This window comes from Mauremys mutica, chromosome 6, assembly GCF_020497125.1.
Source record: "Mauremys mutica isolate MM-2020 ecotype Southern chromosome 6, ASM2049712v1, whole genome shotgun sequence".
Classification (NCBI taxonomy): Eukaryota; Metazoa; Chordata; order Testudines; family Geoemydidae; genus Mauremys; species Mauremys mutica.
The window spans coordinates 3,922,733-3,947,152 of record NC_059077.1 but is presented as its reverse complement, the minus strand read 5'-3'; the positions used below and the strand labels follow the sequence as shown (position 1 = coordinate 3,947,152).

At 58.8% G+C, this 24,420-nt stretch overlaps 1 protein-coding gene across 5 annotated transcripts in view; it reads right to left on the bottom strand.

Annotated features, from left to right (window-relative positions):
- The window catches only part of CNTFR (ciliary neurotrophic factor receptor), a 430,747-nt gene that overhangs the window by 9,390 nt on the left and 396,937 nt on the right, over window positions 1-24,420 (bottom strand). For all 5 annotated transcript variants that reach the window (XM_045020582.1, XM_045020584.1, XM_045020585.1 and 2 more), the window contains one exon: window positions 2,966-3,146. In XM_045020582.1, coding sequence (XP_044876517.1) covers window positions 2,966-3,146 — 181 coding nt within the window. The remainder of the gene's footprint in view (window positions 1-2,965; window positions 3,147-24,420) is intronic.

Below are 24,420 nucleotides of genomic sequence, written 5' to 3'. Positions count from 1 at the left end.
TGGGCTGTATTCCTGGCATACAGCCCCCGGCCCAGACGTTCCCCTATTCCCTTCGAGAGCAGGTCCTGGGGGGCCCTAACCCGGAATTCCCTCCGGCCCAGCTGGGGCCCCCACCTCCACAGCGCCGCCAGAGCAGAATCACCACCAGCTCTTTCCTAGCAGCAATCGGCTGCTCATGCTCTGCTTTTAGATCTAACTGCAGCCACTGGGCAGGAGCCAAGGGGCAGCAGTGTCAGTCCACCAGCTGGAGAGCAGGCTGGGGGGAACCGGCCACTAGTCACATGCTGACCAGAACTGCCACCAGGGGCCACGGGCCAATCCTGGGCGGGGAGGGGGAGCCGCTCAGCGGTGCTTAGCCAAACCTCTCCAGGGTGTCCGGGAGACAGAGAAAGGGAGGAGCAGAGGCTAATTCCGAGGGGTCCGGTGCAGCTCAGCTATTTCAGAGCAATTGTCATTGTGTGTGCATCAAGAGGGGTGCAAATGGGGGGTGCGTGCGAGAAGTATGTGTGTATGCATGCAAGCCATGCATGTGCATTCAAGGTGGTGTGTGCATGCATATGAAGAGGTGTGCGTGAGTCAGCCTGCAGCGACACTTGTATAGTGTGTCACGCTCACAAAGGACCAGTTAACTCAACCGGAGAAAGCCGGGCGTGTGTGCGTATTCATGTGAGCGTTCACACGCCTCAGAGAGTGTCTGTGAGTGAATATAGCTGTGTGAGTAAACGGGGGAATGCATGTTTGTAAGCACTTGGGTGTATGTTTGTGTGATGTCCGGGTGTGTAGGTGTGTTACTTTGCAAGGGTTTGTGTATGCATCTGAGGCAGCATGTGTCTGAATGGCTGCAAACTACTGGCTCTGTCTGATAAGCTTCATGCAGCTGAATCCTGGCAGGTGCCGCAGCCTCCAGAGGGCACATCTCGGTGTATCATCCTTCAGCTTGAGAGCAAGCAGCCTGGGCTTCTTCCTGCAGCAGTGAGTGTCTCCCCGCTCGCCTGCATGCCCCATGCGGGCGAGGCTGCTTTGACTCACACAGCTAACAGCCCAAGGATTTGCACACACAGAGTGTCGGCAGTGCCAAGGCCTCGCACACCCATGGCCAGTAGTGCCGAGGATTTGCGCAGCGCTGAGAATTTGGACGCTCTCCCAGCTGTCTGCGAGAAGCAGTGATTTGTTTGCTCTGGGGATGTGGATTACCCAACCTCCTGGCAGGCAGTGCCAGTGGGGGGAACCAAGCCGGCGGCCGCTCCAGTCCTTCTGGGAAACCGAAGGCCGACGTCGTGAATTTGGACGCCGTCCCAGCTCTTTCCTAGAAACAGGGGCTCGTTAACTTTGTGCCTTTTCTTTCTAATTGGCGTGGCTCCGAGCCATTGTGCGGGGTCGGGGGGCTGGTCAGCACTCCACTGAATAATAACCTTCCTACGAATCCTTAGCGCTTCTTCGCAAGCCGGAGGCCAGAGCTGGGAGGAGTTGAGTCAGCACAGGCCGGGCCACCATCTGACATGCCGGCTGAAACGCTGTAACGCAGCTGGGGGGAGCGCGCCCGCCGCGGGGACGGTACGCGGCCCGGTCCTGGTGGAGGCCAAACCTTGCTGGCTCTTAGCCGAAGCTCTCGAAGGGGTCGGGGCAGGAGACAGAAGCAGAGGCTAATTCCGAGGGCGCCGGCAGGGCTCCGTTGTTTCCGAGCAGCGTGTGTGGGGACAGGTGTTTTGTGCGAGGGTGAGCGTCCAGGACATTTGCACGTGTGTGTTGTGTGTCGAGGAGAGGGAAGCATGGGCTAGTGCTCAGCCCAGGGACTGGAGAAGTTTGAATCCCCGCTCGGGGGCTGCGTCACTCTGGCCAGGGGTGGGTTGCTGAGGTGCAGCTGGCAAAGGTCTCTGCTAGTTTGGGGGGCTCAGCCTGGGAGGCTGGAAATGCTGCTCACTGGGCACCCACATCTAGCTGGCTCTTTGAAACCTTGGGCTTTAATCTTCCCGTGCCTCAGTTTACCCATCTGTCCAGTGGGGTGGGGGGAGGGGCTGTTCAGGTTAACTAGCCCATTTGTGGGTGTGTGTGACTGGAGATGGACAGAATGCAACAGCTCGAGATGGAGGGAGGAGGTGTCACAGCCTGGGACAGGCTGACGGGAGCCCCCTCAGATGCACTGACGACACCAAGGGGCTTGGGCCTTGTCTCTCGTTTCGTTTCGCCCCACTCTCTGGCAGGAGCTCCAGGGTCACAGCTGGGCAGATCCAGTGTGGACAGCATAGGCAGTATGGGCCCCAGCCAGCCCCAGGACTCACGTGATGAATCCGAATCTCAGCTGCCGTTTAAATGCAATGTGTTTCTGCCCTTCATGGATGCACAGAAAAGCTTGAAAATGTGCCCTAAGTTAACTGATGCCTACCTGAGTATGCAGAGAGCCTGAAGCAATAGCTCCAGGAGCTGGGGACTGCCCCCTGCATCTGGATCCTGAAACCTGCTGCCACCTGGAGGAAGAGCAAGGCCTCTGGGTCCCTGGGTTGCTTTCACTCAGTCTGGCGAGTGCCGGTGCTCCTGACCTCCAGCTGTCCCATGATGCAGTGCACCAGCTTGACAGGGTGAGGTCTAGTGGGTTAGAGACTGGAAGGCAGGACTCCTGGTTCTGTCCCTGGCACTGGGAGGACAGTGGGGTCTAATGGTCAAAGCAGGGGGCCTGGGAGTTAGGACTCCTGGGTTCTGTGAGCAGCTCTGGGAGGGGAGTGGTGACTTGTGAGTAAGAGCAGGAGGCTGGGAGCCAGGACTCCTGGGTTCTCGTCCTGATTCTGCTACTTGCTGTGTGAACTTGGGCAACCCCCCGACCCCCCGTCACCCCTTCGTGGGGTCTGACTCTCTGCTTCCCATCAGCTGTGCAGCAGTGGTGATGCCAAGCCCTTGGCAGGAGAGGGGTCAAACCCCCGGGCCCTGCTGCACCGTCCCTGCTGGCCCCCTTGCTGCCTGGCACCCTCACCTGCCACCTGGGCTTCCGTGGTGAGATGCTTGGGCTCCTCCGTCCAGGGCGTGGCATGCACGGCGACGCTCCAGTCGCTCCACGTGCCGATGTCGTTGTCCTTGGCGGCCACCTGGATGATGTACTCCTTGCCGGCGTAGGCGTCGGTGATGGTGTGGGACGTCCCGTCCGACAGCTCCACCTGCATGGGGAGAGGGGAGGGGACGGTCACCATGGAGCGGTCGCATCCCTAGGGGAAGGTCTGTGGAGAGAGGCTAGAGGGGACCCCGGGGCTTGGTCGTGGATGGGGAGCTAGGCCCACGGAGCAGAGCAACCGGCACCCCCTGCCCTGGCCACGGCTCCAGCAGGAGGGGCCTGGGCCGCATCCCCGTTACTGAGCGACATGAATGCTACAGCCGGTCACTTCTGCAGGCCAGTTTCACAGGCAGCCTGGGATCCCCTGGAGTGGGACAGAGCTGGGGGGCTGACCCGGGCAGCCCTCCATGTACCCAGCTCCCACCAGCCTCAATGGGGCCTGGGGGCTCCAGGATCAGGCCTGGGGAGAAAGAATGGAAAAGGGAGGAGGGTGGAGGGGTGGGATGGGACAATGGAGGGGGAGGGGATGGGGCACAGGAATGGGGTTATGGGGGTATAGAGGGGGAGGGGGAGGGGATGGGGGAATGGAGGGGGAGGGGAGGGGCACAGGGATGGGGGAACGGAGGGGGAGGGGCACAGGGATGGGGGAAGGGAGGGGGAGGGGATAGGGCACAGGATGGGGGAACGGAGGGGCAGGGTAGGGGCACAGGGATGGGGGATGGAAGGGGAGGGGAGGGGCACAGGGATGGGGGAATGGAGGGGGAGGGGATGGGGCACAGGGATGGGGGAACGGAGGGGGAGGGGAGGGGCACAGGGATGGGGGAATGGAGAGGGAGGGGAGGGGCACAGGGATGGGGGAATGGAGGGGGAGGGGAGGGGCACAGGGATGGGGGAATGGAGCGGGAGGGGATGGGGCACAGGGATGGGGGATGGAAGGGGAGGGGAGGGGCACAGGGATGGGGGAACGGAGGGGGAGGGGAGGGGCAAAGGGATGGGGGAAGGCAGGGGAGGAGAGGCGCACAGGGATGGGGGAACGGATGGGGAGGGGAGGGGAGGGGCACAGGGATGGAGGGGGAGGGTAGGGGAGGGGCACAGGGATGGGGGAACGGAGGGGGAGGGGAGGGGCACAGGGATGGAGGGGGAGGGTAGGGGAGGGGCACAGGGATGGGGGAACGGAGGGGGAGGGGAGGGGCACAGGGATGGGGGAACGGAGGGGGAGGGGAGGGGCACAGGGATGGAGGGGGAGGGGAGGGGCACAGGGATGGGGGATGGAGTGGGAGGACAGGGGATGGGCCCCAGGAAGGGGGGAACGGAGGGCGAGGGGAGGGGAGGGCCACGGGGATGGAGGGGGAGGGTAGGGGAGGGGCACAGGGATGGGGGAACGGAGGGGGAGGGGAGGGGCACAGGGATGGGGGAACGGAGGGGGAGGGGAGGGGCACAGGGATGGGGGATGGAGTGGGAGGGGAGGGGCACAGGGATGGGGGAACGGAGGGGGAGGGGAGGGGCACAGGGATGGGGGAACGGAGGGGGAGGGGAGGGGCACAGGGATGGGGGAACGGAGGGGGAGGGGAGGGGCACAGGGATGGGGGAACGGAGGGGGAGGGGAGAGAGGGAAATGGAGCTGAGAGGGCGTGAGGAGGGGCCGGGGAGGAATCGTAGCTCGGCGGCAGGGGATGGGGGGCGTCATGGCAGCCTGTCTCTCAGGTGCCATCTGCTGGGCCAGGGCGTCGGTGCCAGTTCTGAGCGGCAGCACAGCGCGTGCCAGGCGCTGCACGGCAGGAGCAGGGCGATGGCCGACCTCCGCCCCCGAGGCTGGTCCCAGCATCCCTGACCACTGTCCGGCGGCTCCTCTCTGTCGGGGATGGGGCGGGCGGCAAGGGCGGGCTGGAGCCAGCTGCCTCCTCTGCCCTCGCCCTGAGCCCCGCACGGGAGGGTCCCGTTGGGCTGGGCTGGGCTGGGCACAGGATGCATCAGAGCCGTAGCGGCTTAGTCCCTGCCGCCGGGTCCAGCGGGCCAGCCAGTCTGCCCTGGCAGTGCCCGTGAGCGCCAGAGTCACCGAACGTGGGCTGGGGGCGGGAGAAGGGGAGACATGGCTAGACACCAAGGAGCGAGAGACGGAGGGGAGGGACAGAGACAGATCGCAGAGCGGGACCAGGGCTCTATTGGCCACCTCTCCGCCCCCTTGGCAGTGCCCCGGGCACCGCCATGCGGGGGACGCTGCACCGCGGGAGCTGGCTGCAGAAGGGCGGGAGGCCAGGCCCAGCGTCCCCACCCACGACGGGCCGAGGCTCAGTGCATCCTCCCAGCCGAGCTCTCCCGGAGCCCCAGAGCCAGAGCCCCTGCTGCACTCCGGTGCCGCACTCCGCAGCCACGCTGCCCAGGACACCTGGCAGCAGCCCGGAGGGGCACAGCTAAGTCCGAGGGTGGTCCTTACTCCCGGCTCTCTCTCCGGGGGAGGAGGGCTCTTTTCACCGAAGACGCACGCTGTGGATTCTGGGCTGATGCAGGGAATGACCCCTGCCACCGTCAGGCAGAGCTCTGGACAGGGGGGCGGTGTGCGTGTGTGTGGGGGGACAACATGTCGTGTTTGTGAGGTTTCCTCCTGGCCCCAAAGCCTGGAAACTCCATTGTTTTCAAACGAAAGTGGGGATTTTGGAGCACAGCTCTGGGGTGAGAGGTGAAAACTGCAGCTGCAGACTGACCAAATCCACGGGGCTCTGCTCCGTCCGTCGTAAGCAACCCTACCATAAGAACATAAGAACATAAGAAAGGCCGTACCGGGTCAGACCAAAGGTCCATCTAGCCCAGTATCTGTCTACCGACAGTGGCCAATGCCAGGTGCCCCTGAGGGAGTGAACCTAACAGGCAATGATCAAGTGATCTCTCTCCTGCCATCCATCTCCATCCTCTGACGAATAGAGGCTAGGGACACCATTCTTACCCATCCTGGCTAATAGCCATTTATGGACTTAGCCACCATGAATTTATCCAGTCCCCTTTTAAACATTGTTATAGTCCTAGCCTTCACAACCTCCTCAGGTAAGGAGTTCCACAAGTTGACTGTGCACTGCGTGAAGAAGAACTTCCTTTTATTTGTTTTAAACCTGCTGCCTATTAATTTCATTTGGTGACCCCTAGTTCTTGTATTATGGGAATAAGTAAATAACTTTTCCTTATCCACTTTCTCAACATCACTCATGATTTTATATACCTCTATCATGTCCCCCCTTAGTCTTCTCTTTTCCAAACTGAAGAGTCCTAGCCTCTTTAATCTTTCCTCATATGGGACCTTCTCTAAACCCCTAATCATTTTAGTTGCTCTTTTCTGAACCTTTTCTAGTGCTAGAATATCTTTTTTGAGGTGAGGAGACCATATCTGTACACAGTATTCGAGATGTGGGCGTACCATGGATTTATATAAGGGCAATAATATATTCTCAGTCTTATTCTCTATCCCCTTTTTAATGATTCCTAACATCCTGTTTGCTTTTTTGACCGCCTCTGCACACTGCGTGGACATCTTCAGAGAACTATCCACGATAACTCCAAGATCTTTTTCCTGACTCGTTGTAGCTAAATTAGCCCCCATCATGTTGTATGTATAGTTGGGGTTATTTTTTCCAATGTGCATTACTTTACATTTATCCACATTAAATTTCATTTGCCATTTTGTTGCCCAATCACTTAGTTTTGTGAGATCTTTTTGAAGTTCTTCACAATCTGCTTTGGTCTTAACTATCTTGAGTAGTTTAGTATCATCTGCAAACTTTGCCACCTCACTGTTTACCCCTTTCTCCAGATCATTTATGAATAAATTGAATAGGATTGGTCCTAGGACTGACCCTTGGGGAACACCACTAGTTACCCCTCTCCATTCTGAGACCTTGTGCTCAGCCCCGCACTAACGAGCGCCCCGCCGGTGACAAACCCGCTGCCTAGCAGTCAGGAGCAATCCTGCAGTAACAAACAGGGACTGGCATGCCTAAGCCAAGGATAACAACATACCTGCTCAGCATCCAGGAGCACCCTACGATAACAAATCAGCGCGCGGAGCCCAGCCCGCAGGGACAGCCCGCCACCAATAACCAGCCCGCACACGTGAGGGAAGGAAACGCACTACAGGGACCAGGGAGCTCTCAGGTTCAGGCTTTCAGGGGCTCGGCAGAAAACGGAAAGGCCACTGCTTTGTGAAGTGCTGGGCAGTTGTAGCCATGTTGGTGCCAGGATATCGGACAGACGGGGCGGGAAGGCAAAGCCTTCTCTCGGCCCCACTTCTGTGGGAGCGCTCCCAAATGCACGGCAATCCTGCTCCAGCCAAGGCCAGACACACTGCGGAGAGGACCCCCAGGCGGACTCCCGGAGCCAGCCCCTCTCCAGATTTCCGCTGCGAGCCCACGTCACCCCACACTCCAGGGCTGCGGGAGGCACGGGGAGCACCCGGCGTTACAGGAGGGTTGCCCAGCCGCCGCACTGCACGCTTGGTGCGATGAGTTAACGCTGAGGCATTCGCCTTCGCGACCTCCGGACCCTGCGCTTGAGTTCGACTTCGGCCACAAGTCAGATAAGCCAGTGGGTCTCTCCTCAGTCACCAGACGGTGTCTGTCCACACAGGCGCCCACTTTCTTCTTGTCGGGTGGGTGCTCCACCCCGCTCTGCCCCCGAGGCCACGCCGCCCCCCTGCCCCTTCCCCCCAGGCCCCACCCTCGCTCCACCTCTTCCCACCCCTGCTCCGCCCTCTCCCCCCCAGCACCTCCTGCCCACCATCCAGTGGCTGGTGGGTGCTGAGCACCCACCATTTTTTTCCATGGGTGCTCCAGCCCCACAGCACCCACTGATTTGGTGCTTATGTCTGTCCACATTTCAGAACCATCACAGAGCTCAGCACTGCTCCGAGCTGAGCGTCAGGGGGAGACCAGCAGCGAGGGGATCAGCAGAACGGGGCGGGGGCCAGGCTGGACTCGCAGGGGGCTGCAAGTCGCAATGGAGGTGCATCGGCGCAGCTCTGGGCGGGCAGGCTGCGACTGGACGAGCAGTGGGACTCCCGGTCAGGGCTGGGGGGCACTGACCAGAGGTGTGTGTAGGGGGGAAGCTGGAAGACAGAACTGAGGCATGCTGGGAGCGCTGCACGGGGACGTACCAGCGCTGGGCCTTACTTACACGGGAGTGTCACGCCCGCTACACGTACAGCGTGTTTAACACCCCGCCCTCGCGCTGCGAAACCAAAGGGGCGAGGCTCATTATTCCGCACGGACAATGGCAAAGAGGGAGCCCAGGGAAAGTCTCTCTCCCTCCGCCCACGCCACCTGGGGCGAAGTAAGGCTCAGTGGGTTCCTTGGGTTGAGAACCTGGGTGGTGCAAGACATGGGTTTGCTCGTGGCAAACTGCTGGCTTGAAGGCCCATCTCCAGAGCACATTCTAGCGTCCACACAGCGCCGTAAGAGCTCAGGCTGATCGACTCTTACAGGATCTCTTGGCTTTTGCCTTTGGGCACATGACATAGGGCATGTCATAGAATCATAGAATATAGGGCTGGAAGGGACCTCAGGAGGTATCAATCCCCAGCAGGACCAATCCCCAACACTACAATCTTCAGTCCACCTATGTACAGGGGAGAAGCTGCCCAGGGCTTCTTGCCTCCGGTGGGGAGATCCATGCCTAGAGTCTGGTCAGCCGCCGTGGGGAGCTGGGACCCCAGGGGGCAGCAGCCCACCCCAGGAGCCTGGGTGTCAGCCCAGCTGGGGAGCCAGCTTTCTTCTCAATGTCACCGCTCCAGCTATGGACAAGCTGCCTTATGTCGACCTAACTCTGTAGTGCAGACAAAGCCATTGACTGAATGCAGGAACAGAGTCAACGACATTTCCCCGAAGGCTAGCTCAGCACCCTGGATTTTGCAGGATTGTATCTGAGATCTCCACGGCGGAATTCTGCGCTGGAGTGCGGGGCTGGCTCTCACTTCATCCAAATCCACTTGCTTGGCCCTACTTGATACGTCTTCAGTGCTGTGCATGCCAGATCCTCCCCAGGTGTGAACTGGCACCATGGCACAGACTTCAACGGCACGAGGTCCATTTTCACCGGCTGAGGATCTGACCCATTCCATTTAAAATAACACAGGGACATTACAACCTGCTATACAGGAACAGACCAATGGTCCATCCTGGATTCTCATACCTCATGAACCAAGGCCGGGCCTTCCTAGATCCTGATGTCACGGGCCAGGGTCACTCCCCAGCCTCGTGCGAGGACGTGCACGGTGCCATTATCTTCTCACCTGCCTCCCAGTCACAACACATGATCTGGTGCTTGTTCCCCCGGCACCGCCGCTGGGAACCTGCAGCCCATGGACCCCTTAGATGGGTGCTGTCAGACGGGCGGGAGGGGGCCATCATGTTTGTCATAGGAAACCTCAGGATCAACAGGACGATGGTACCCTCCTGCGAGCCCTGCATTTAACCCACGCACTGCTGCTGCCCACATCCCATCCACGGCGTGGGAGCCCTCATGAATATCCCCATGTGCAATCGGCACGACTTGCTCACGCCCCCTCCCTTCCTTCACGGCCTGCACTGACACAAGCCATCTTCTCTCCAGACACATGTGGCTAATAAACACGTCTGAGCGGATGAAGGATTGCGAGGGGTCTGACATGACCCATCTGCTCGGCTCAGGGGCGGGGAAGTTGGCCTCTGCTCTCAGTTCTGGAGCTCAGGAGGCCAACGGAGAACAGAGGCAGGAGGGACAGAACCAGAGCTGGGACACTGACCATGAAGCTCCCGTCTCCTTCCCCCTTCTCCCTGGCAGAGAGCACGGGCCAGATCTCAGCTCAGCAGTCAGAGAGGGGAGAGGAAGCCGCTCCCTTTGTGGCACGGGGTGCTCAGCGTGCTCAGCTCAAATCTGTGCAAGAGCAGAGGGAAAATTCAAGGGACATTATGTGCTGGCGTCCCGGGGGGGAAACTTGGATAGTGGGTGTGTGAGGTGGGACTCCGCCGGGAATCTGGAAACCCCCTGTCAGTCCGAGGCTGCTGATGAACTGGTGGGATAGTCTGAAACTTCCGCTGTTGTCTGTGGAGTAACAGTGAGTAATATGAATGCCCCAAATCACGGCAGAGTAACTCCAGCAAACTCCTTGGGGCCCCAGCTGAACAAACAGCCGAGTTTTTAAAGAGCGAAATTCAGCTATGGGAGCAAGGTGGAGATCCCCACCCTCCCAGCACACTGCGCAGCCGCACGTTCAACCAGTGAAACACGAGACAGACCCGTTACGCCATTGCAACCACTTCCCGCTGGCCTGACACCCTCCTCAGGGCAAGGAAACCGTTATCCAGCATGTGCTGAGAGCTGGTGACCCTTTCTGGGGGTGCCCCCGGGAGGACGACTGACAGACCAAGGAGCTGTGCCTGCTGAGACAGCCGGCCCAAGAATACTGGTGTGCAAAGGGAGTAGGGTGACCAGATGACCCGATTTTGTAGGGACAGTCCTGATTGTTGGGTCTTTTTCTTATACAGGCTCCTATTACCCCCGACCCCCTGTCCTGATTTTTCATATTTGCTATCTGGTCACCCTAAAAGGGAGGTCCCCGTGTGTATCTGTGCATGCCACACTAGGCCTGGAGCAATCAGAAAGAGATGAGAGCCATGGGAGGAGGGCACCCGTGGGTGGGGACTGGAGGGGAGAGGAGTTAGGGAGACTGAAAGTCCCAGGGGTGCTAAAGGGAGAAACAAGGGAGAACAAGGCATTTAATTTGTTGGAGTTGTCTTGATGCTGACCCGGGTAAGGAGACCCCTGGGCTGGGCTGGCGGAGAATGACGTCTCATTGGTGCCATGTAACCCAATGGAGATACCCCAGAGCCCTGGTACCCCAGAGAGGGTGGCAGACAAACAGCCAGAGGATAGCAGTGGAGGTGTGTGTGTACGGCTGTCGGTGTGTGGATGGCGCTGTGTGCAAGTCAGTAGGAGTGTTATGCAACAGACTGTGTGTGTGTGTGCGCGCGTGTGTTTTTAAGTGTGTACGTTTGGGGGTAACAACATGTGTATACTGAAGCGGTGTGTTTGTGTGTGCCCAGGTGCAATATTGTGTGCATGAGTGAATGAGCGGGAGGGTCAGTGCACACACATGCGTACATGAGTGTTAGTATGGATGCACGGAGGTTTGGTGTGTGAAAGGTTATGTGGGAGTCCGAGAGAATGTGTGCACTGTGGGTGTTGTGTGCATGTGAGTGTGTCCAAGAGTGTGGCAGCATGTGTATGTGGGTGTGGGTGGTGTTTGGGTTTTTATAGGGATGTGTCAATGTGAGTGTGTGTGCATGTATGGGGTGTGTCGGTGTGAGTGCAGGGTGTGTGTGCTGAAGTGGGTCAGTGTGTGTGCATGGGTGTGAGTGCAGGGTGTGTGTGTGGAAGCTTGTCAGTGTGTACATGAGTGTGAGTGCAGGGTGTGTGTGTGGAAGTGGATCAGTGCGCATGGGTGAGAGTGCAGGGCATGTGTGTATGGAAGTGACAGTGTGTGAGTGCAGGGCGTGTGTGTATGGAAGCATGTCAGTGTGTGTGCTGGGCATGTGTGTGTGTGTAAGAGTGTCAGTGCATGTGCATGGGTGTGAGTGCAGGGTGTGTGTGTGGAAGCTTGTCAGTGTGTACATGAGTGTGAGTGCAGGGTGTGTGTGTGGAAGTGGGTCAGTGTGTGCGCATGGGTGAGAGTGCAGGGCGTGTGTGTATGGAAGTGACAGTGTGTGAGTGCAGGGCGTGTGTGTATGGAAGTGTGTCAGTGTGTGTGCTGGGCGTGTGTGTGTGTAAGAGTGTCAGTGCACGTGTGATGCAGAGAGAGCAACGGGTCCCCCTAGGGAGTTAATAGGAATTATTGATGGCATCTGATTTCCTCTGGTAAGCTGGAGTGTCCCCCCTCCTCTCTGGAAATAAAAAAATCTGCCCCCCCCGCCCCCGCATCAGCTCCCTCTCCCCACCCCATGCTTACGTAATCCTTTGGAGCCACTGAGGGAGCCTGTGGTTTACAGCTGCGGTGCATTCCTGGGCCTCTCGCTCTGGGCCGCACATCCAGGGCTAATTCAACACCCACTTCAAAGCCACACACATGAGGATATTAACCCCCCCCGCCCCATGGAGGGGGAGCCCCACACGGGCTGCGGGGAGGTCACAGGCTCACAGCCCCATTGTAACAGGCTAACGCCCCCGTGTCGGCCTGGGGCCGTGGCTATTGTATGCTTGATCCGCCCTAGCGTGGTCCCCGCTGCTGTGCATGGGGCCTGTGGCCTGGGTCCGGCTACACGGCAAAATGCAACAGCACAGGCCGACTGTCTGCCAATCTCTAGACACGCAGCCAAAGCCCCTCCCCGGGGTACGATCCCCCCAGCACAGGGGCACATGCTGCATTGGGGCTGGAGCCTCCATTTCCATCTGTCTGCGGGGTCCATTCCAGATCCAGTGGCAGGTTGCTGCCATCGCTGCTCTCTTCACTAGCTCGATAACACCCCCATCAAACTCCTGCCAACATTATCTGACACTATAATCTCTCCCCCCTCCCACCGCCAGACAGGAGGGAAGTCTGGGGCCCAACTTTAACAGCTGACAAGGCTGATTGGGACCAAACCCCAATGCAATCCGCACAGCTGCCGCTCCGCCAGCAACGCCCCCCACACCCACAGGACTCCGGCAATCACAGCTGCAGAGCAGAACTGGGCCCGTTCCCCCTGCTAATCAACATGCAGACAGGAATATTCCACTTCTGGGGCCACCTCGGCCAAAGCAGCAAATCAGCCCTCTGCCACAAAGCCCCGGAGCAGCAAAAATTCAGTCGGTCGCTCTCGAAGGTACCTAGATTCAGAGATTCCAAGGCCAGAATTGACCACTGTGATCATCTCCTCTGCCCTCCCGTAGAGCGCAGGCCAGAGACCTGCCCCACGCTAATCCCTAGAGCACAGCTGTTAGCAAAACATCCCATCTTGAACTGAAAATGATCAGTGATGGAGACTCCACCACGACCCTTGGGACCTTCTTCCACAATTAATTGCTGTCACTGTTAAAAATGTAGGCCTTATTTCTTGTCGGAATGTGTCTCGCTTCAATTTCCAGCCATTGGATCTTTCTCTGCTAGACTGAAGAGTCCATGATGAAATAGTTGTGCACCATGTGGGTAGGTATAGACTGCAATCGAGTCACCCCACACCCTTCTCTCTGTTAAGACTGAGCTCCATAAGTCTATCACTGTAACACCTGTTTTCTAACCCTTTGCTGATTCTCATGGTTCTTCTCTGAACCTTCTGCAATTTATCAACATCCTTCTTGAACTGGGGGCTCCAGAACTGGATCCCAGCAGCGGTCGCACCAGTGCCAAACAGAGAGGTAAAATAACCGCTCCGCTCCCACTGGATGCACCACGGACTCGCATTAGCCCTTTCCAGCCACAGCGTCGCACGGGGAGCTCAGGGTTAACTCATTACCCATCACGATCCCCAGGCCCTTTTCAGAGTCACTGCTTCCCAGGGCAGAGTCCCCCTCCGTGGAAGTGTGGCCTGCGTTCTTTGTTCCTAGACGGTTCCCAGTACCGAACAAAACCACACGCCCCTGGGACTGTCGGCTCTTTGGGGCAGGGACCACGTCTTTGCTCTGTGTCTGTACAACAACAACAGGCTGCGGGGCCAGCCCCGGGGCTCCTCCTGCGACAGAAATACGACGTGAACCTCCCAGCGAGTGGGCTGAGCAAGCCCGTCCCAGACTGAAAGACGCTGAAGGTGCCAGTGATACAAGTCACGGGGAAGAACAAATTAAAAGCAGCACCAAGCTAGCCTGCTGTGCAGCCCGGCTCGGAACAATCACGCCAGCAGGTGAGCGCAGAGCCAGAGCAGACCGTCCCCAAGTACCGTCAAGGACCCTAAACCGGAGGTGGAAATTGGAGTCACCAAGCAGTGCTGACGACGCCGTCTGGCCAATGTGACAGAGGCAGGCGTCCTCAGCTGGTGTGAACCGGCCCAGCCCTGCTGAGGAGCCGGCCTGTGGTTTTCGTGGCGCAGAGGCTGGGATCTGACACTTCTACACAGTCCCGTTACTCGGTCTTCTGCTCTGGGCCTGGGACAGTCCTGGAGTGCGTGCGTGTGAGCGTCTGGGGGATGGCTGGCCTGGAGCTGTGATTCCCAGCCCACGCGGGTGTGCCTACACCAGCGCCGCTAGCGCCCAGAAACAGCGCTGTGCCTGCCGTGGCACGGATGGTGGCGCAGGCCCAGGGGGTGAGGTGGGATTGTACCCATGTCACTCAGCCCAAGAGGTTGCTGTATGCTACTAGCGCAGATACATGTACAGGAGCTGGGAACTGCCCCTCCCTGCCCAAATGTAGCCCTACCCTGCGTGAGACTGTGTGTGAGCAACTGTCTCTGCGTCTCCTTCCAGGGATGTGTGAGACTCAGCTGGGCCTACATTGCAGAGGACTCGTGTGAGGTGTGTGGAGCTGTGGCACGTGTGTGTTGGAGCTCGTTGGTATGACATGGGTGTGATTATGAGCATTTGTGGTGCTGTGCTGTGGGTATCTGTGGTGCTGTGTGTATTTGTGGTACTGCATGTTGGTGTGTATCTATGGTGCTGTGTATTGGTGTATATTTGTGGTGCTGCACACTGGTGTATATTTCCGGTGCTGTGTGTATTTCTGGTGCTGGTGTGTATTTCTGGTGCTGGTGTGAATTTGTGGTACTGCGTGCTGGTGTGTATTTGTGGTGCTGTGTGTCTCTGTGGTGCTGCACGCTGGTGTGTCTTTGTGGTGCTGTGTGTCTCTGTGGTGCTGCACGCTGGTGTGTATTTGTGGTGCTGTGTGTCTCTGTGGTGCTGTGTGTCTCTGTGGTGCTGCACGCTGGTGTGTATTTGTGGTGCTGTGTGTCTCTGTGGTGTTGGTGTATATGTGTGGTACTGCATGTTGGCGTGTATCTATGGTGCTGTGTATTGGTGTATATTTGTGGTGCTGCACACTGGTGTATATTTCCGGTGCTGGTATGTATTTCTGGTGCTGGTGTGTATTTGTGGTGCTGGTGTGTATTTGTGGTGCTGTGTATTGGTATGTATTTGTGATGGTGTATATGTGTGGTACTGCATGCTGGCGTGTGTCTATGGTGCTGTGTATTGGTGTAATTTGTGGTGCTGTGTGTCTCTGTGGTGCTGTGCGTTGTTTCATGTCGCCCATGCTGCCCCACGCAGCATCCCCTTGCCACCACCAGGCTGATCCCGGGGAGGCCGGGTTTGCCCTGGGACCCATAGGGCATCGGCCCCTTGGTTCGCCCTGCGCCAGCCTGGGCATGGAGCTGCTGGGGAGCCGCGGAGGCAGGTCCCGGTCCCTGGCTCTGCTGCAGTGGAGGAGGAGGAGGGGGGAAGAGGAGATTTGTTTCACAAACGCTCCGGTCCCCTTTGTGCCTTGTACTGCAGCAGGGCCCTGCTGCCTCGTGCCCGGCGGCTGGGCCCACCCCTGGCTGTGCTGCCAGCCGACACCCCCAGCCAAGCCCCACGCCGGGGGGCCGGCGCACAGAAAGCCCCCCAGCTCGGCCGCTCAGGATTTACAGGGGGACTCTCAGCAGCACTCCCCACCCTGCTCTGGGCTCTCCCCTCGGCATGGCTGCTGGACGGAACTGAGGCTTGGGACACGACCGCAACAAACAGAAAGTTACAGCCCAGCCCCAGAACGTCTTGGGCTCCGGCTCGAGGGCCGGCACTCGCCCTAGAGGCTCCGTGGAAGTCACTGGGGACTTTATTCAACCGCCCCCAAGCACGGCAAGATTTCCGATAGAAACGCAGCTGCACACCCCCTTTCCCTGCAAAGCTTCCCCGCTCCCAGACCCATTATACTGCAGCCTCAGCTGTGCCTCACCCTCTTACGGGTCAAACTGGCCCTGGGATCGGAGTCTGTGTCCCCCGGCCCTTTCCTGTTTGATGTTGGGAAGATGCTGGGACAGTGCCAGGGGAGCGCCGCCGGGTGTCACTCGTCATTTGGAAACGAGCGCGAGATGAAAGGGACCGTGGCTGCAGGCAGCTTAGACAGCAACAGCCGATCATTGTTCCTGGCCTGGGAAAGGCTGGCGCTGGGGCGGCGGGGGCCGGGGGCTTTGCAGATTCAAGGACCAAGGCCTAACTGCCTGTGTCACAGAGGAGGCAAATGAGCGGGCCCTGCGGCGAGGGGCCGGCGAGGTGATCCCGTGGGGCTGTCGAGGGGCCCGTCACGCTGACCCAAGATGGGTCACTTGGAGGTGGGACGCATAGAATCATTGCATAGAACTGGAGGGGACCTCGCGAGGTCTCTAGTCCAGTCCCCTGCACTCAGGGCAGGGCTAAGGATTATCTAGACCAGCCCTGGCAGGTGTTTGTCCAACCTGCTCTTAAACATCCCCAATGATGGAGATTTCACAACCTCCCTGGGCAATTTATTCCAGTGCTTAACCACCCTGACAGTTAGGAAGTTTTTCCTAATGACCAACCTAAACCTCCCTTGCTGCAATCTAAGCCCATTGCTTCTTGTCCTGTCCTCAGAGGTTAATGAGAACAATTTACTCCCTCCTCCTTGTAACAACCCTTTATGTACTTGAAAACTGGTATCATGGCCCCTCTCAGTCTTCCCTTCTCCAGACTAAACAAACCCAATTGCTTTCAATCTTCCCTCCTAGGTCATGTTTTCTAGACCTTTCATCATTTTTGTTGCTCTTCTCTGCATTTTCTCCAATTTGTCCACATGGGTGCTGCAGAGGGAGGTGGGACACATAGCTGTGGACAAGGCCCCAGAAATCCCACCTCGCTTCTCTCCCCCCTGGAAGCGCCTCTGTGCAGGGCTGGCGCTTCCATTTAGGTGACCTAGGCAGTCGCCTAGCGTGCCAGGATTTGAGGGGGGGCGGCATTTTGCCGGGAGGGCAGCAGGCAGCTCCGGTGGACCTCCCGCAGGCGTGCCTGCGGAGGGTCCGCTGGTCCTGTGGCTCCGGTGGAGCATCCGCAGGCACGCCTGCGGCAGGTCCACCAGAGCCCCAGGACCAGCGGACCCTCTGCAGGAACGCCTGCGGCAGGTCCACCGGAGCCCCAGGACCAGCGGACCCTCTGCAGGAACGCCTGCGGCAGGTCCACCGGAGCCCCGGGACCAGCGGACCCTCTGCAGGAACGCCTGCGGCAGGTCCACCGGAGCCCTGGGACCAGCGGACCCTCCGCAGGAACACCTGTGGCAGGTCCACCAGAGGCACGGGACTGGCGGCGAAATGGGTAGAGCCGGCCCTGCGCCTAGGGCGCCAAAAACCCTGGCGCCGCTCCTGCCTCTGTGCAGACAGCAGACCGCAGGCCCCCAGCAAGTCTCCCATCCACCTTGTTTATCTGTCCACCTTGGCTCCTGATTACTCCTTGGCGGCCAGTGCACTCGGGGGTTATCTGTCACCAGCTGGTCCCTTCCTCTTGGACAACGTTGTTAGGCAGCCCGTATCCGCCTTGGTTTGAATTCACTCCGCTGCTCCGGGCTGCAGCCCTCTCGGCCAGCCTTCAGCACGCAGAGCTGGAATGGGCTGCCCTAGAGAACTCCAAGACCTCTCTCTCTCCAGGAGACATCAGCCTGCAGCCCCCAAAATCCACATTCAGTTCGGAGCAGACACAAAGTTGAGTGAACACGGCTAGATCTGCACCTCCCGCCTGCACAAGCAAGAGGCTCCTGGAGTGGGGGGAAGGTGGGGCCACCAGACAGCTCGCTCTCTAGGTTCTTCTCTAGCTTCTCTCATTGGGATTGCTAAGCACCACACAACACCCGTAACATTATTCCCATTGTGCAGATGGGGAAACTGAGGACCAGACAGAGGAAGTGACTTGTCCCCAAAGTCACATATGGTGTCGGTGCTGGGAACTCTCAAGTCCCCAGCCAAATCCCATAACCACAGGGCCAACGCCCGTCCATGAGCATGATGGGGTCCAGCTTCCAAGGGGCTCTAAGCAGCAGCCACAGTGCAAGGGAACAGAGGAACGAAAGCCATTTACTGGAGGCAACGGACCGAGTCCTCCAGGACACAGAGAGGTGACAGCTCCTGGGACGGCCCCTCTGTGTAAATGCCTTTGCAGGGAGACAGCCGTAAGAGAGTCCCAAGGGGGACAGAGACAGGGGATGGGGGATGGATGACATGAGACATCTGACCGATAAAGATGGATTTTCCCCTCCCCCTGGATTTACTTTGTTGACTGCTCTGCAGCAGGATGAAAAAGACCAGGATCAGGCTGCTGGGTCTGCGATGCAGCCAGGGTTGGAGAAGCAGAGGGAAGGGGAGGAGAGCGTGGGCAATGCGGGGGGAGTAAGATATTGCTACCCTCTATGAGGAGACCTCACCTCAGTGGAGCAGCGCCAGGTCTCAGCTGAGATCTGTCAGACAGGCCGCGGCTTGGGTTCTAACCAGACATGCAAACCTGCGAAAAAACCGCAGAAATTGGGCTTGTTTTTGGCTTAATTGGCTTGTGAGTTGCTTGTTGGCTAGTTTTGGGCTTGAAGCTTGTTGTAGCTTGTGGCTTCTTTTTTTTGATCAGCTCCCGGCAAGCAGGGGCAAGGGGGGGAGAGAGTTGGGGTGCACAGCGGGCCCACCACAATCCCAGACTGCACGCCGGGGGGATCTAGTCACATAGAGTGTTGGGGTTCTTAGGGACTGGCTTGTTTTGAAATGGGATTAGCATGATTTTTGGCTTATTGTGAAAGTTGGGGGGCTTATTTACTGCCTGAAAGTTGGCCACTATGATTCCAACCCAGAGTTTTCTCTCATGACCAAAACCAAAGCAGAATCCAGATCCGTGGAGGCGAGGGATCTCCGCTGGCATCGGCCCATCATGCTGCGCGTGAGATTCCCAGCTGCATTCGTGAGACGGAGATAGGCTCCATGCACAGCACCCAAGCATCTGGGGACGTGCTCTCTCCATACCAAGGAACGCCTTCTGCAGGCCGTGCAGTGATCCCCACTCCTGCTGAGCCAAAGGGCACCTGAGGGGTGCTCAGCACCGTGCAGGATTCGTCCCTCGGCTGACGTGCTGTTAAACACGAGAGGAAGGCTCCCCAGAATATCTCCACCCGGCCCTCCGCCCCCGTTGTGTGCTGCGCCTTTGTCAAAACAGACCCCCACGCTGCATCGCGCGCTGGAGCATAATGAGGGTAGATTGTAATTGCAGTCATTACGCTTCCTCTCCCGCACACGCTCCCTCGCTGCTCGGATGGAAAAACACGGGCCGCGGTTTCTCTCCTGGGCCCTACCCCCACGCCCACGGAGTCTCCCCTGCCTCGGGGAGAAAGGAGAGCATGTCCAGCTTTGTGCTCACCTGGTGCAGAGACACCAGCCAGCGTCAGGAAGCAGGCCTGCTTCACACCGACTCGGAGTCTGCATGGGGCATTTTCATGGGTCCCCACTGCCTCATGCATGCTCCTCTGCTCAGCAAGCCACCTGCACTTTGCTGGGTGTCAGGGTTTCAAGCCCCCTGCCATGGAGGTGGCACCGGACAGAGTTGCAAGCCGGTGATGGAGCATTTAAAGCCGCACTTCACAGTGTGTCCGCTTGATGGCACCAAAGAATTTTTAAATACATTTGCCACTCGCCAGCCACCATAACGCAAACTAACTGGGAAAGCCGCCTGGTGCACATCCTGAGGTCTCGGCAAGCACACAGGTTCCCCTCAGCTGAGCCCCAAGGGGGAACAGCAGGTGTCCTTGGAGGCAGAGAAAACACAGGACTTGGTTGCAATGACTATTGAGGGGATTCCTGATTGTGGCTGCTGGGCACAGACAGACCTTGGGGTTCCCTAGGTTGCCTTAGCTCCCAGCCCGTGCTGCCTAGTGTCACCATGCAGGGGGGCGTGGTTGTCACCGAAAGGACTGCTGAGTGCAGCACACTAGGGTTTCTACCCCAGCCAGAACTGGGGCACTGTGCTAAGCGAGGCAAGCGTGAGCCACAAGCTGCCGAGTACTGAAAAAGGGCAGGTGAGGCCACCAGGGGGCGCCAGCCATGCCTACTCTGCTCCCCGCTTTGAATGTTGGACTAGCTCTGCCAATCCCCATCTACCATTTCTTTGTCATGGCAACAAGCAAGAAGGCGGAGCAATGGAGAGCCAATCAAAGCGCAGGCTGTGGAAAGCAGCTTGTGAGCCCCTGTGAGCCCTTCTGGCTGCTCCCTGAGTCCCCTCTGAAGCCTGTTCCCATTGCACCTCTCCCTCCAGGGAGTGCACGACCCCTAACTGCAAGCTGCCGCGGGGCAGGAAGAGCTCCGCGGAGCCAGCTTGTGCGTTCCCCAGGGAACCATGCTGGGCGGCCCCATCGGGCTGGAACATGTTGGGAAGAGAAGAGATTTCCAGACTGACCATGCAGGACTGAGACAGACAGCCAACCCCTGCCCCCCGGGCCACGCTGACATTCCCCCAATACTAGCTGTGCCCAGCTCTTCTGCAGAGACCCAGCAAGGGGGAGCGGGGAGAGAGCGATGCTGAAGGCTGCAATCCGTCAGTGCCCCAGTCCCCAAGTTGATCCTCTGTCCTGTTACCAGCTAGCTTCCTGCCCTCCACCTTCCGCCGGATCCCACACCATCACTGGTGACAAGCATCCCCTGCGGCTCCCAGATCCTTCCTCACCCCTTCAGAGATGATCCTCTCCCTCCCCAAACCCAGACCCTCCAAGTTGCCAAAGCCCCCCATACCTTGTGTATCCATTCCCCATGGCAGGAAGTCATACAAGTGGTCCTGGTTTCAAACATTGGGCCACCTTAATAAATTCAGGTGTTTTGTACCTCTCTGGTTTTTCCCCAAGCCCTGGTCAGGGGTTTCCAGGGAGTGCCCCAGCCTAAGGCACAGAGCCTGAGGGAAATGGAAGGTGGCACATTTAAAACTGAACAAAGGAACACACAAGACACACTTAGCCTGTGGAACTCATTGCCACAAGATATCAGTGTGGCCAAGAGCTAATCAGGACCAATTCAGGGATAGGATATTTGCATGGATAACAAGAATATCCAGTGCTATAAGAAAAATAACTGAAGAAACCCTCCTTTTTCAAGGCGAACCTCTAAACATTGGCAGGAGCTTCCCCCGGGTTGAGGAGGTTGAGTCTCCCGCACCTTCCCCTGAGGCAGCTGGTACTGGCCATTACGTGAGACAGAATGGCAGGTTAGATGGACCCCTGGGCTGGTTCTGTCTGGCAATTCCTCTGTTCCTAGCACTAATGTCTACTATCTACCAAATAAACAGAGACCAAGAGTTACCAGGTCTTTAGTCACCCCGGACCAGAGCCATCCTGGGAACTTACGAGAGAAAAAGAAGGAGCTGCACCGAATTGGGCACATGCATTGATTGGTTCCTGGTTCCGATCCCCGCCTGGCTGGGAGTCACCGAAAGCCATCCCCCATCTGGCTCAGCAACCCTGGGGAGTGGCAGTTCGCTCCCTAGCTGGGCAGTGGCCACAGGAGGTTTGGCGTCCACTGGCCCCATGTTGTTGGCAGTGGCAGAAGAGAGGCAGGGCACCAAGCAGGCCAGAGGGACTGAACCCACCCTCCCAGTTAAGAGAAACCACAAGGCAACGCTACCATCGGGGCAGCGCAGATGGAGAGGAGGCAAAGAAAGCAAACCCTCTCCTCTCAGATAACCCATAGTTAGTGAGACCTGCAGGGACGGGGCTCCTTGGCTGTCCTCTGTAGACAGTGGGCCAAATTCTGCACTCAGTGCACTAATGGTAATCCAGGGACACTCCAACAGAAGGAGGCTGTATTTACACCAGGGTAACTACTGGGGCTCACTGGGAGTAGTGGGGTAAAGTAAGACCTGACCTGAACCTTCACCCAAAACTTCAGCCCAACCTGACGTGCAGACAAGGGTCAGCGCTGCCTCTGCGCCCCACAGCGCTGGCTGGGCGTGGAAAGGGATTCACCCAAACACAGTGACTCAGGCCAGCCGGGTGCTGGATGCACCAGAAACGGGTGAAGGAACCCAAAGGGTTTGGGGGAACACCCGAGGGTGGCAGGCCATGGAACAGAGGCCTGGGCCTGAGTAGCTGGAGAGTGGAGTAGACGCTCCATAGGAAGTGGCGGAGCACTCAGGACTGCCGTGATTCCAGGGCAGCTTAGCTCAGCTGTTAGTGTAACGGGTGCAGGGCAGAGCTTTGCAGCATCCAGGGCTCTGGCCAGCCAGCCCAAGCAGTTTCCAGCCTCTGGATTAGGTTTTGCACCGATAAGGCAGAGAGCACATGAGGAAGGGATCCGACCCGACAGACAGCCAGATCGGTGTGGGGAGGAGGGGCAGAGAGGCAGCATCAAAGGGAGAGAAATTCCTTAATCCGCGTCCCTGCCACACAGGGACAAAAGTGGGCGAAAGCTGCAAATGGTAATTTTTTTGGCTAGGGGGGCTGCGTTTCGCAGCCCGCTTTGTGCACCTGCCAAAAGTCACTCGGGCTGGCTGCAAAGCAGGGCGGAGATTAATGAAGGCTCAATAGCCAGTGCAATGCAGGGCCATTAGCATTGCAAAAAAAAAAAAATCCCGACTTGGTGAAGCCAGTTATTCAGCTGTCCACGCTGACAGCTCGTGCAGGAAATCTCAGCCATTCATCCACTGTCTGTCCTGTCCCACCTCCACCGCCCAGCTCTCCGAGAGACAACGTCCTCCCCTTTGAGTCTCCTCAGCCCCCAGACAAGCGCTTTTCCACCGCTGCCTCCACCTGCTAACTGAGCGGGGACAACTGGCTTTAGAACAAGGCCCAAGTCCTCAGCCCAGGGATGCCGGCGGGAGCTGGGGGGCTCAGGGACTCCCATGGTATTATATAGCGGAGGGTCCCCAGAGCCCTTTGTCCTGATGTCCGTGCTAGACACCGAGGGACGTGGCAGACCCGTGCGTGGAAGGGAGGTGACGGTTGGTCTAGGCAGAGCGATATCCCCTGCTAATGAGGGCATGACCCAAACTTTGGCCCATGATGCCAACTGACCCCCCAAGCCGTGGGGCACTCTCTCGCTGGAGCTCCTGGGTGGGTTCCAGCAGGCACTCAGCCGCTGGGCGATAGGGAAATCATGAGCTGTGCCTGAGGCGCTAGGTGCATGCTGGCAGGCTCAGGTCTAACACCAAGGGGAGAGAGCAAAGGGGTTGACATGGGCTGGGCAGTAGCACATGGTCGGTGTGGGGTCTGACCCAGCAACTTCAGGAACAGCACCGAGGGGCCCTGGCCGAGCTCTGTGTGTGGGGAGCTCAGGGTTGGGATAGTGGGAGCTGCGGGTCGGGACTGGGGGGCATTGGCAGAGCTGGGGGGGAGGAGCCCAGGATTGGGATAGTGGGGGGTGTGGGTCGGGACTGGGGGGCATTGGCAGAGCTGGGGGGAGGAGCCCAGGACTGGGATAGTGGGGGGTGTGGGTCAGGACTGGGGGGCATTGGCAGAGCTGGGAGGAGCCCAGGGCTGGGATAGTTGGGGTGGGTGGGTCAGGAGTGGGGGGCACTGGCAGAGCTGGGGGGGAGGGGCCCAGGATTGGGATAGTGGGGGGTGTGGGTCAGGACTGGGGGGCATTGGCAGAGCTGGGGGGGAGGGGCCCAGGATTGGGATAGTGGGGGGTGTGGGTCGGGACTGGGGGGCATTGGCAGAGCTGGGGGGAGCCCAGGGCTGGGATAGTGGGGGGTGTGGGTCGGGACTGGGGGGCATTGGCAGAGCTGGGAGGAGCCCAGGGCTAGGATAGTTGGGGTGGGTGGGTCAGGAGTGGGGGGCACTGGCAGAGCTGGGGGGGAGGAGCCCAGGGCTGGGATAGTGGGGGGTGTGGGTGGGACTGGGGGGCACTGGCAGAGCTGGGGGGAGCCCAGGGCTGGGATAGTGGGGACTGTGGGTGGGACTGGGGGGCACTGGCAGAGCTGGAGGGGTGTGGGCTGGGACAACAGGGAGCTCTGAGTCGGAACTGAGGTGCGGAGGAAGTTTGCTACCAACAGCCCCCTAGGCCTCCCTGCAGACACTGCGTTAATCCCTCGCTCGGCAATTCCTCCCCGTCTGGAGGTGTTCAAAGCTCGTTTAACCCCGTCCGGGCCCTGGGGCTCTAACAGTGCCCCACACGCTGAGTGGGAAGCGGCCCTGCAGCCGAGGTCCGGTCCCTCCACGGGACCCCGCGCTCCCTCACCACGTGCACCATCCTGGGGCGAGAGGCAGGCCTGGCCACTCAGCGCTTCCCCGTCCCGCGCCTGCCTGCCCCCCGCCCGGTTTGCCGCGGGGGTAACAAGCTGGGGCAAAACCCCAGCCTGCGCTCCTGGTGCACTCTGCCCGGTAGCTGGGTGAGCGGCAGCCAGGCCTGAGGTCCAGAAGCCTTTCGAAGGGACGTGAACAATCCCACACAGCGGTTTGGGGGGTGGGGTGGCCCGAGGGCTCTGGGGCTGCTGGGTTCTGCTTTCTATTCCTCCACACCTCCCCTGCC